The sequence below is a fragment of the Gopherus flavomarginatus genome, chromosome 5 (genome assembly GCF_025201925.1).
Source record: "Gopherus flavomarginatus isolate rGopFla2 chromosome 5, rGopFla2.mat.asm, whole genome shotgun sequence".
NCBI classification, from domain to species: Eukaryota; Metazoa; Chordata; order Testudines; family Testudinidae; genus Gopherus; species Gopherus flavomarginatus.
In genome coordinates, this window is record NC_066621.1 from 114,313,230 (window position 1) to 114,326,017 (window position 12,788).

The 12,788-nt window shown below is 46.1% G+C and overlaps 1 protein-coding gene across 1 annotated transcript; it reads right to left on the reverse strand.

Annotated features, from left to right (window-relative positions):
* Positions 1–9,745: 9,745 nt before the first annotated feature.
* NKX2-8 (NK2 homeobox 8) lies at positions 9,746–12,156 on the reverse strand. Its single transcript, XM_050953988.1, has 2 exons — positions 11,587–12,156; positions 9,746–10,645 (listed from the first exon to the last, which is right to left on the reverse strand). Exons 1-2 carry the CDS (start codon positions 11,750–11,752, stop codon positions 10,113–10,115), a joined length of 699 nt encoding a protein of 232 aa, XP_050809945.1. The 5' UTR covers positions 11,753–12,156; the 3' UTR covers positions 9,746–10,112.
* Positions 12,157–12,788: the final 632 nt, after the last annotated feature.

Below are 12,788 nucleotides of genomic sequence, written 5' to 3' on the forward strand. Positions count from 1 at the left end.
CCACGGGACCAAGGGGCAGAGGCTTGGTCCTGCCGGCTCCCCTACCTCTTCCCGCAGTGTGCTGGGTTCCTGACTTCCCATCCCTCCCTCCCTCCCTGCCAGCTGATCAGCTGATGACCCTTGTGAGGGAGGGGGTCGAGGAGGAGTGGAGTCAGCTTGCTCGCTGCTCCTGGCAGAGGCAGAGAAGAAGCGGGGGCAGGGCCTCAAGGAAGGGAGAGGGGGTGGAATGGGGCATATCCCCTCCAGCCCCCTGCCGTGAGCACCCCATGACCCCAGTCCATGCACTCTGCCCTGACCCCCCCCTCACACACATCCAGCCCTCTGCCCTGACCCCCCCCCCACACACACATACCCAGCCCTCTGCCCTGCAGCCCCACACATCCCAGGTCCCTGCCCTGAGCCCTGTATCCCCCTCACACACACCCAGCCCTCTGCTTGACTCCTTCACCTCCCCCACACCCCATGGCCTGACCCCCTCACACCCCCTCAAATGCCTCCAGACCACTGCCCCGACTCTTGCACTCCCCCAAACCCCATGCACCTCCCACATCCCCACTCCACCCCCTGAACACACAATAGGAGCTCCTGCACCTCCCTCACCCACATTCCCACCTGCACTCCTTGCACCAAATGGGAGCTTCCCAGGTAAGGGCTCCACACCCAAACCTCCTGCCCCAACCCTGAGCCCGCTCCCTCCTTCTAGCTCCTGTCCAGACCCTACACTCCAATCCCCAGCCTGCTCCTTCACCCCCAGCCCTGTGCTCAGTGCACTCCCATCCTCAGCTCAGTGCAGAGAGAAAGAGAATGGGCCAGAACCAGGGAGAAGGTAGGTACCCACTCTATGTGGGCAGGGCTGGGAGTCCAGACTGGCAGTGGACTGAGCGGGTCCGGCAGCCGGAATCCTGGCTGGCAGGAGCCGGTGGATGGAACCCCTGAGTGGCAGCGGGCTGAGCAGCTCAGCCCACTGCCGGTCTGGGGTCCTGGCTGCCGGCCCTGCACAGCCCTCTGCCAGTCTGGGGTTCTGGCTGCTGGACCCTTGCCAGCTGGGGTTCTGGCCACAGGCCCCGCTCAGCCTACTGCTGGCCTAAGTGAACAGAACCCCAAACCAGCAGCTGGCTGAGTGGGCTGGCGGCGTAAGATCAACATTTTAATTTAATGAAGCTTCTTAAGCATTTTGAAAACCTTGTTTTGTTTTACAATACAACAATAGTTTAGTTATATAATGTATAGACTTATAGAGAGGCCTTCTAAAAAACATTAAAATGTATTACCGGCACGTGAAACCTTAAATTAAAGTGAATAAATGAAGACTTGGCACACCACTTCTGAAAGGTTGCTGACCCCTGCTTTAGTACATATTCAAGTCATGGACAGATTATTTTCTGTATTAAAAAAAAAAACTTACATTGCATATATTTGTAATATCTTTTTCCAATTATTACTAGGACTGGCATCATAAAAGTAGATACTAACAATCTATAAGAATGAAGAGCACAATAATTCTGCAGATACTCTACAGGTCAAGTCTATTGGCTTTCTAGGATATTACAATCAATGTGTCTCCTAAATCAGAACTATAGTGGATCCTAAGCATCTACTCCATCCCTTTGTACCTACTTCATTTTAGTATACAGGTTACCTGCAACAGAAGAAAAACTAAGATGAAAAGAGCAGTAGTCACATATGGAGTCTAACATCTAGTGCCATGGAATAGTTTTGGGATCCTAAGCCATGACTGTTGTAAAGGCCAAGAAAGATTTATTAGCCTCCATAATATTGTTGAAGTCCCAGTCAGTGGAAATGTTCTGAGTAGTGGACATTTTTGATTAATCTGGGTCTCCTGCAGTCAAAGGCAGAGTCAATATTTTCTCACTGTGAGGAACTCCAGAGAAGGATATCCCATGGACTTCCTGCTTCCAGCCCCTCCTACATTTTGTTCTGTTTTCTTCTAATGATTTACTCATTTGTACTGTTGTATGATCATAGATAAGATCTATCCGTTTCTGGGTAAATCATCTGACTCCAGTGATAGGAGACCTTTCTGGTGAAATAGAAAACCCAGTGGATTTCCCTCCCCCTACCAGGATTTTGCCTAGTTTTGCTCATGAAGATTGTCTGTTTCAAATCTTCTGATTATAGCCTGTGAGGTGGAGTCTTTCTCTATGCTGCTGGTAAAAGAAAACGGAGGTGTGGGAACTTTTGTTGGATCAGATTGTTACTGTCCCTTCATGGGAGGACCAGGTTCTGGCTTCACTCAGATGAATGCTTTCCCAACTCTTGCTCAAGAAACTCTCTTGATACTGACAGTTTTGCCAGTTACTGTCCTATATACAATCTTCTCTTGTTTGAAAAAAGGTTAAGAAGGCTGTGGGAAAGTAGTATTGGTGTAATCTATCTACAGTCCTGATTTTTATTGTCCCCTGTCAATCTAGACGTAGGTATGAATATGGCAAGAAGGTACACTGCTCCCATAGGTCATTGATCTCTGGCTAGTGATTGGACTAAGGCTAGCTAGTGAACTGTCAGCAGCTTACAATGCCATTGATCAGAAATGTTGTTCATCCACTCTTCTCTAGTACATCACCATCACTTCTACTACTACTACTACAGTTTCATGTTTTTGAGTGGGCCCCATTCCATCCTTTGTGTGAGATTGCTCAGCTGATAAGTTTGATCTCAGATGAAGTTCAGACTGTGAGTAAAGGCACTAGGTGATTAAGTGAAGCTGTATGAGCCTACATGGCATCAATGATTCCAATGGTACTTGGTTATATCTCTGACCTTCATCTGATCTTGATGATGATGATTGATGATGTCTTTGCTTCACCATTGTCCGATCAAGACAGAAGCTTGGAAGAAAACATTCTAACGGAAGCTCAATACATTTAAGATGGAAATGGAAGTAATGCTGGTGAGTCAGGAGAAACTTCTAGAAGAGAAAGAAAACAGAATATCTGGCCTCTAGGTTAAGGGAGATGTCAGAGTACTGTTAAATAAGGCTCACAGTCTGGAATTCATGGGATCCTCAGCTGTTCCTGGATTTTCAAGTAGCGGCAGTAGCCAGAAATGCTTTTTCCAATTTGAGTCTGGTTAAGAGTTTTTACCTTACCTCTTGGATGTGGCTCTCACCACTGCTATCCCAGTTTCATCACCTTCAAACTGGATTAGAGAAATGGGATTCCTCTGTAGACCACACAGAAATTTAAGCTATTGCAAAACAACTTAAGACTTGGATTCCTCTATAGACTACAATAGTTTGTTTCTGCATGCAATACAAAGCAGTGCTGTTTTCCCTGAGCACCATTTTAGCAATTGTGATCAGCTGGGTCTTCAAGGGCAGTTCATCAGTGGTCCTTCAGTCCCTCGGCGGTGGTAGAGCTGAAGTGATGCCGATCACAGTGTGTGTGTTGGGGGGGGTTGTTTGTTTGTTTGCCGCTTGAGGCGGCAAAAACGCTGGAGTTGGCCCCATCCCTAACAGTCCTCAGGTTGCAGGTCTAGGGAGCAGGAGGCAGGGAAGCTAGTGGAGAGCCCTCAGCTCTGGAATTTGCTTCATTCATAACAAAGGGTATGTCTACACTACAGGATTATTCTGATTTTACCTAAACTGGTTTTGTAAAACAGATTGTACAAAGTCGAGTGCACGCGGCCACACAAAGCACAATAATTTGACGGTGTGCTTCCATGTACTGAGGCTAGCATCGATTTCTGGAGCGTTGCACTCTGGGTAGCTATCCCATAGTTCCCGCAGTCTCCTCCGCCCATTGGAATTCTGGGTTGAAATCCCAATGCATGCTGGGGCCAAAACAGTGTCTCGGGTGATTCTGGGTAAATGTCGTCACTCATTCCTTCCTCCATGAAAGCAACGGCAGACAATCATTTCGCACCCTTTTTCCCTGGATTGCCTTGGCAGATGCCATAGCATGGCAACCATGGAGCCTGTTTTGCCTTTTGTCACTGTCACCGTATGTGTACTGGATGCCGCTGACAGAGGCAGTACTGCAGTGCTACACAGCAGCATTCATTTGCCATTGCAAGGTAGCAGAGATGGTTACCAGTCGTTCTGTACTGTCTGCTGCTGTCATGGGTGCTCCTAGCTGACCTTTGCTGAGATCGTCCAGGAGAGCAAAAACAAAACTGGGAATGACTCCCCGAATCAATCCCTCCTTTATGGTTTATCTAAAAATAGAGTCAGTCCTGCTTAGAATATGGGGCAAGTGTACTAGAGAACTAGTGTATCAGAGAACCAGAGAGCACAGCTGCTCCGTGTCAGATCCTGCAGAAATTGTTAGTTGCATGCCATTCTAGGGGATGCCCCTGCAACAACCCCACTCATTGTTTCCCTCCTCCCTCAACCTTTCTGGGCTACCATTGCAGTGTCCCCCCCCATTTGTGTGATGAAGTAATAAAGAATACAGGAATAAGAAACTCTGAGTTTTTAGTGAGATAAAATGTGGGGGAGGCAGCCTCCAGCTACTATGATAGTCCAGGCAGTACAGAATTTCTTCTTTACACATGAAAGGGGGGGGGCTGATGGAACTCAGCCCCCAGTTGCTATGATGAGGACAGTTACCAGCTGTTCTGTACCATCTACCGGGAATAACCGGGAGTCATTCCTATTTTTACCCAGGCGCCCCCAGCTGAGACCAGCCAGGAGCACTCACAGGATGATGAGGATGGCTATCAATCCGTTTGTATGGTACCATCTGGGGAGAGGAGGGGAGAGGATGCTGCTATTCATTGCCGCAGCACCGCATCTACCAGCAGCATGCAGTAGACATAGGGTGACATATAAAAAAGTCAAGAAACAATATTTTTCCCTTTTCTTCCACGGGGGGGGGAGGGGTGGTAAATTGACGACATATACTCTGAGCCACCCCGGACAATGTGTTTGACCCTACAGGCATTGGGAGCTCAGCCAAGAAAGCAAATGCTTTTCGGAGACTGCGGGGACTGTGGGATAGCTGGAGTCCTCAGTCCCCCTTCCCTCGCTCCCTCCATGAGCGTCCATTTGATTCTTTGACTTTCCATTAAGCTCGTCACACAGCACTGTGCTGTGGACTCTGTATCATAGCATTTGAAAAAATCTCCAGGCTTTCTCATTTCGTCTTCTGTAACGGAGCTGTGATAGAACAGATTTGTCTCCCCATACAGCGATCAGATCCAGTATTTCCCATACGGTCCATGCTGGAGCTCTTTTTGGATTTGGGACTGCATCACCACCTGTGCTGATCAGAGCTCCACGCTGGGCAAACAGGAAATGAAATTCAAAGGTTCGCAGGGCTTTTCCTGTCTACCTGGCCAGTGCATCCGAGTTCGGATTGCTGTCCAGAGCGGTCACAATGATGCACTGTGGGATACTGCCCAGAGGCCAATATGGTCGATTTGCAGCCGCACTAACCCTAATCTAATATGGTAATACAGATTTCAGTGCTACTCCTCTCGTCGGAGGAGTACAGACATTGGTTTAAAGAGCCCTTTATATCGATATAAAGGGCCTCGTTGTGTGGACGGGTGCAGCGTTAAATTGGTTTAACACCGCTCAAATCTGTTTAAAAGCGTAGTGTAGACCAGGCCAAAGTCTGAGTTTGTTAACCAAGACGTATTGCAAGACTAACCTATTCACTGGAGCTTTCCCCGAATAAGTGATAAAGGTAGTGAGTTTTCTTTGTGGGTTGAGGAATTCTGTTTTTGAGGTGACCATTGTCCTTTTTATCTTTTGTGTTTTAAATGTATTGTGAATGCAGCCAGAGACTATTAGTAGCCACACATACAATCAGACAAATACATTATGCTATAATAGTGCATATTTATTGATATGGTTTAACTAATATATGTGCACATTTAAAACTATTATACATTTGTCTGAAGGTTAATTCTAGTGAGTTGTCTTAATACCTCTGGTGCTAGTCCAGAGTCAGTAAGTTTTGCTAGTGATTTCATTGGGAGCAGGATCGGGCCCTTAGATAGCTAAATAAGAATAAATATCCAGGAAGGATTTTTGAAGATTTTAGCAATACCAATTACTGATTCAGTATCACCATTTAAAGCCTGATTCTGCCACCTTTATTCATTTGTTTCAGTGGAACTGCAGGTATGTGTGAGATCAATCGTTCTGGGGGGCAGATTTTTTTTAAAAGAATTTAGCCATTAAAAGATGTAGATAGGCAACTAGTTTTTCTCTGCGTGCAGAGGTGGAATTTTAATTTTACTTGTCAGCAGAGGCCAACTTTGATGCAGAATAAGACTGAAAGCATCATCAACTTTCCTATTAGAAAACACTGGAAGGCAGAGAAAGATTCAAATCAGATCTACCTCTCTCCATCTAATTACAACTATCTATGTTCATAAAAGATGGATTAGCCATAGGTTAAATTAGCAATTAACACAATATAGAATTTTCCTTACAGTGACTCTGAAATTTCTGATTTTAGAACTTTTTCTAAGGAGGAAACTCTTTTCTTGTCTGTCTCCAATCTTATCCTATTATCAAGTTGATGGCTCCCTAAGTGTTTTTTGTTTATATATTATTTCTCTTTATTACATTTTAAGATGCCTATTTTTGTAACTTGTTCCTGCTTTTAATTAGATGCAGCAATTAAATACTGTTTTATTACACTACATTTTGCCTTTAAAGTTTTCACTATGCAATCATCACCATAATTCCACAAATCATGCAACTTTATACCATCCCCCTTAATAATCTGTGAATTATGCCTTCCCTACTAATCTGAGACTTTTATAGGTGCTGTGCAATGTCCAAAACTGTCTTGTTATATGCAACCAGTGCCCATTTAAGACAATACATTAATTAAATGACTCCACTGCAGTCTGTCTGTGACACAAAGGTAGACAGATAAATAAAGCAGCCCTTCCCCTTTGCCAAAGGAATTTAGTCCTAAAATAACCAAGTTAGGCTTTGTAATGACTAGTGATAATATAAGTCAGCAAACTTATAGGAGCTACTTTAATGCATGTGTGATGTTCACCTTAGAAGACCATTGAACTTGGAACTAAGAAAAGGGAAGGCCCTAGATATGAAGCAACTGGGTTCTGAGATTGATTATTTCAATGGTGCCCTCTCTGGGTTTTTCATTTCAAAAAACTAAATCGTTCCATTTTCCCATCAGATCGTGCTAGAGAATTGTGTCTCTGAGAGAGAAAATGTAAAACACCATGTGCAGTTTCAAACATACCTTTGACAAAGTCTATTGCTTGAAGCTTCTATCCCCTCCCCTCCGCAATCATTTATTATAAAGGGGTTTTATGATACAAATTTGATAATATCCCATACACATTGGCACTGTTCTAATTGGAGTTGTAAGCCCATAAAATTCGAGCCCTTTGTTTTCATGAAGGCCACAAGGTTTTAAAAGATACCATTGTCCCGCCTAAAACCCATAAAATTGTCACTAGGGACTGATTAAACAGTCCTGAATCGAAACAGTGAGGATTTTGTCTAGGTCCTTTTCAAGCATAACAATGATCTTTTCAACTCTCAAGACAAAAGGAGGTTTAAGGAGCCATTCTCTGGGAGATTCTTCTAAGATAACCCCATCCATATGGAAGACAAGGTGGCCAGCAGCTGAGACAAAAAGGGGGTTGGGGAGAGAAGAGAGGGGGGAACAGGTGACGAGACAGGGCCATCCTACGTGTTCCATCCAGGACACACTAGCGCTTCTGGACTGCGCTCTGCACCTCACTACGACACACGTCCTGAAATCACCACTCGCACCCAGTTCCTCCCTCCGGGCTGGGCCCAGAGCGGTGCCTGTGGGCCTTTCTTCTTGCATCTTTTGAGGGGCTTGGAGATGATCAAACCCCTGATCTGATGAGTGAAACAGGGCGTTCGCCGCCCAATTCCCCAGGAGAGAATGTGCCTGGCGCGGCTTGGAAATCAGAAGATAAATCTCCCTAGAGGCTAATTTCTTCATCCAAAGCATGCCGCGGCTAGAAAACGAGTCGGGGACCTGATCCCATTCAGTCGAAGTCAGTGGCGTAGCCCCCATTGGTTTAAACTGGAGTCGAATGAGGGCCCTATAGGGAACATCACCGGGCACTTCTTAGGTTAGACAGAGCAGGCATACGGGATCAACATTAATTCCCTGCTGAGCGAGATCCGCGCTTTTTCTAGGAACCTATTGCTGTGCTGGAAATTAACCGCTGTACAGCGGGTAATGCAGATAACTGCACTAGCAGAGCGAGCCAGTGGGTATTTGGGAGGGCTGCAGACTCGGAGCAAAATCAACAGCAGGTGCTTCAATTCTGTGGATGTTTTAAGGCACATCCAGCATTTTTATATCAATCAAATGATTTTCGGTTGGTTGGTTTGTTATTTCAATGGGTATTTAGCCTAAAGACCGCGGGCTCCTGCTCTTGTCTACTAATGCTTGTGGAAAAACTATGAACGAGTGAAATAACTCTGGTAAATCCCTCCATATCCCATTGCTCGAATAGTATTAAGTGAGCAGCCTCACCGGTGTAAATGATGACGCGTCCTTTATATAGGATTTAATACAGTTAAAAAATCATTGTAAGAGAAATCTGCGTAGGAGAAAACTGGCCAATTGTTTAAAAAAGATAGCTAAAGTGGGGGGAGGGGGAGGGAAGGGGAGTGGGAGTTGTTTCCACATACCCATCCCTCTCTGCTCGGACAAATTAAATTGCACTTTAATTTCCCCTTAGTTTGTCAGTGCCAATTCTTTTAAGATTGACCCTGTTACCACTGTCCATCGGCAGAGCAACGAGGAGAGGTTTTAGGGGTAAAGGTTTAGTACAGAGAGCCACGCGAGTTAACGGCTCTCCCGGCTCTGATGTAAAACTCCTCACTCTGGCAGCATTTACTCTGCAACTAGCCTCAGCGAACTTGTGTAGATGATGTGTATCTTGCTCCGTCAAATATGCCTCTATTTTCTATGCAAGATGTACGGGTCCGTTCTGGGCTATTTACTCGGATAAAGCTCCTGATGAAGCTAAAAGGGAGTTTTGTCTGAATCAGGACAACAGGACTGGGCTAATATTTCAGGAATCTTTCCCAAGATTCTTGGTAGGGCAACCGCTTGAGTTTGAAATGAATAAATCCAATGGCATAATGCCATTTGTATGTTACAATAAGATGTATTCGTTTGTCCTTACACATTTTCACGTCTGTGGTTAGCAAAGGAAAGCGCAATTATTTTTGATAATCCTTTCATACTAAAATATTACAAATATACTGTGAGCTGTGAATATAATTCTGAAGATTTGCTTGAAATCCTGAGACGCTATAGCCTGGATCCTGTTTTGGAAAAAAAAGATGGAAATTTGGTGAAAATATGTCTGTGCAAATGAGCCTGAATTGCAATAGGTATCATACTCTGTAGCTGGAAACAGAGATAGGTAAAACCCACTCGGGAAATAACAAGCATTTAGTACATTAAAGAAACACGAAACCTCATTAGACTCCAAAAATCATAGCCCCAAGTGAATGTACAATAGACTAATTTTAAAAGGATTTGGGGGTGGGTGGGTGGTCAGGTATAATAACGTCACCAGCTTTAAAGTTAGGTGTTTGTAGCAAACTTTGTGTTTTACTGGAGAGTGAGGGTCAAGTATAATGACAAACATGTAATTTATTTAGCACATTTAAGAGAATCTTACTGTTCATCACACAACTGATAAGCTAAAGGTGAGATCGAATGTTCAAAAAGACACTTGACCTGGCGGATTTTATTTGCCAAAAAAAATCAAAAATCGGTTTATTAGTCACTGGAAGAATAATCTATTTTAGGTACAAACCACTATTGTATGTATTTATTTTACAAATCGCCTTTCGAATGGAAACAGGAGTCGCATAGGATTTAAAAATATAATTGTTTTCTCACCCATCCTCTAAAACGGATGCCCTCAAAGAAAAACAAAACACATCCCTGACTAGCCATGCAGTGCTTGAATAAAACAAAACAGCCCTAGGTTGCGTTCCGAATACCAGTCTACACTGATGTGGATTCGCCTCCCTTGTGGATCCACCTGCAGTTTCATCCCAGATTCTTGATGTAGGAGCTTGGGGCAACGAATTCGCTTGATTCTTGATTTGTTTGTTTGTTCTCAGTTCAGCTCAGGAAGGTTAGGCAGCATCACCAGTTCCAGGAGACTATTGCAGGGTGTGCTAAGCGCTGGTAGGCAGGGCAGAGGCTCAGGGCAGCGGCGGAGCTGGGATGGAAGGCTTGGTACCCTTGGATTGTGAAAGCAGTTTGTGTGTGGCAGACCAACTTGTCCTGCGCCGCGGCCGCTCCCGGGCTGGTGGTACAGGTCTGGCACGGTTTGCCATCCCTGACCAGCACTGGCACCACGACTCTCCGGAGCAGAGGGGGCTGGCTGAGTTCGGTGCCGCAGGACCCCTCCGCTTTAGCCCTTTTCATTTTGTACCTGTGGTTCTGGAACCAGATCTTTACTTGCGTGGGGGTCAGGCTGAGCAAATGGGCCAACTGCTCCCGTTCCGGGGCTGAGAGGTACCTCTGCTGCCGGAACCGCCTCTCCAGCTCCAGGGTCTGCGCCTTGGAGAAGAGCACTCGCCTCTTTTTCTTTTTCCCGGCTTCCGGGCCGTGGGGAGGGTGCGATCTTTGGGTGGAATCGGGTAAACTCGTTTCTGGACCGCTCTCATCGGAAGCTGGGGAGAGCAATAACAGTGGCATGGTTAGAGGGAGAGCCATGAGTCGCCACCACCAGAATCAGGTATCGATTGCCCCAGGGATGCTGGTGTGAGCAAGGTGCTCCTGGGTCATTCTGATTGGAACAGTGAAAGCCACCGTTGTTTAAAAGCCAGAAAGACTTCTAAACAGGAGAGTCGATCTAAAATCCCGATTTGGGAACAAATTAAACCTAAAAGCCAGGATTGCCTAGTGTGTCCACGTTTAGCAGCTGTATTATGTGCAAGACCGAATCTCTGTGTCTGTACAATATGTAAATTCTGCAGAGGTCACAATAATGTGTATAGCGGTATGCTGTACGGTTATTATAACAGCTACCCTCTTTCTTTCAATAATTGTTGGCCCTGTATCTCTTTTCTTCAGCAGCTCCGTTACTTTAATATGAAGCATGGGACGGGGGGATACGTTCATTTTGATTATACATGCACAGACGTTACTCGATCTATCAAAGTTTCAGCTTAATAATAAATACACGCATACTTGTATAGATGCGTATTTCTACCCTCACTTGGATTCTATTTACCCGCTGTTTCTATGTTGTACGTGGATACAGACTGAATCTTTGAGCACGTGTATTAGAGTTGGAATCTCCCCACTACATATCGAATTGCAACAGGAAAAGAAAAGGACAATTCTGATCAACTTTAAAGCTTACAGTGTGTATATAGGTAAGCAGTCACCTACATATATTGGTGCACCTATACGCATATCTATCTTTAGCTTTAATTCTCTATATCTACCTATATGCCCTTAAGCGTGTTGTCGGTATTTCCCTGCCGGTTCATTGCTCCGATTCAATCAGTGTTGTCCAAGGAATCCCGTCTGGCTCCCGCGGAGGGCGGGATTGGCCCAGGTAAAAAGGTATTTTACGCTTGCGAGGTCCTGTTTCTTTCATACTCACACAGATAATGGTTTCTGTCGCTTTCGATCCATTCCCCGTACGGCGAGCTGGCGTACTTCCCCGACGGACGGCGATCCGAGTCCTGCTTGCCGCTGCTGTTAGCATCCTGCTCCGGTAAATCCAAAATGCTCCTCACCGTAAAATTGATCCTGCCAGCTGTGGCCATTGTAGGGTCGGCCGCCTTTGCCACAAACTCTTCCCGAGCTACCAACTAACTGCGCCAACCTACTCGGGAACCCGCGGGCTCAAGCAGATACTCGCTCCATTCCAGCCGAAGCCCAAATATTAGTGTCGTTTACAGAGGTGCCCTGTTTATATAAACAGTCCACCCCGCTGCAAACACTGCCCGCTTTCAAACCGTCCCTGTCTAGGGGATGCTAAGTACCTGAATTAGTCAAGTGCTGAAGCTCTAATGGGAGTAGGTGTAACCCCGCGGAGAGAATAACCCGTTACCTCCCAAAGACAGCAGGAAACGGGCTTCATCATTACATATTCTGTCTGATTAGCCCAAAGTGGGGACAGATAATGGTAATTGTTAGCAGTGAATAACATCTTGGGTGGTATGTGGTGACCAACAACCGCCCCCCTCCATCCACCACCAAAGCCACCACAGTCCCTGCTAGCCCAGTAAGATCCACAGAACTTGGCCAGCCCCCCCGCCCGCCCCAGGCAGGAATTTATTCATAATTGGTTTTATTCCTGGCCTTCATTTGGCTCGTTCGCCGCAGCACACGGAGCTAGCCCCCATGCCCCTGGCAGCTTTGCTAAGCCACGGGGCTCTTTCACACCTCGAGCCGTTTGTTTCCACTAGAAAAATGGGTCCGTTCTAGGAAACACCTTCACTCCCGTCAGGGCTGGATTTGGATGTCTGCTCCGACCTTTCCAGGGGCTCGTGTAAACTTGGGGGGGGCGCAGAACCTTTCCCGAGAAATAGCCAGTTCAGACACCGAGGAGCTACTTTTAGCATCATGTGACGCTGCAGCGCCCCATGGTCGGATCTCTCACGCCAGGCATGGCAGTGACCGAAATCCCTGCCGCCGGGAAAGCGAGAGAAGCGAGCAGGCGTGGGTGGGGTGGGGTTGTTCCGGATGGACACAGTTTAAAAGGGACGGGGCCAAGCTAAATTGCAGGAGCAAACTCTCGCTCTGAAGCAGGTCTGCTCTGAAGCACGCAGCAGGGCGAGGCACTAAAACGCAGCGGAC

What these genes read in the sequence shown, in the direction of transcription:
- NKX2-8 (XM_050953988.1), bottom strand. Translation starts at nt 11,752, where the DNA reads ATGGCCACAGCTGGCAGGATCAATTTTACGGTGAGGAGCATTTTGGAT. An exon ending in CGACAGAAACCATTATCTGT is followed by an intron (nt 10,646 to 11,586) that starts GTGAGTATGAAA and finishes TGCTCTCCCCAG; the next exon opens with CTTCCGATGAGAGCGGTCCA.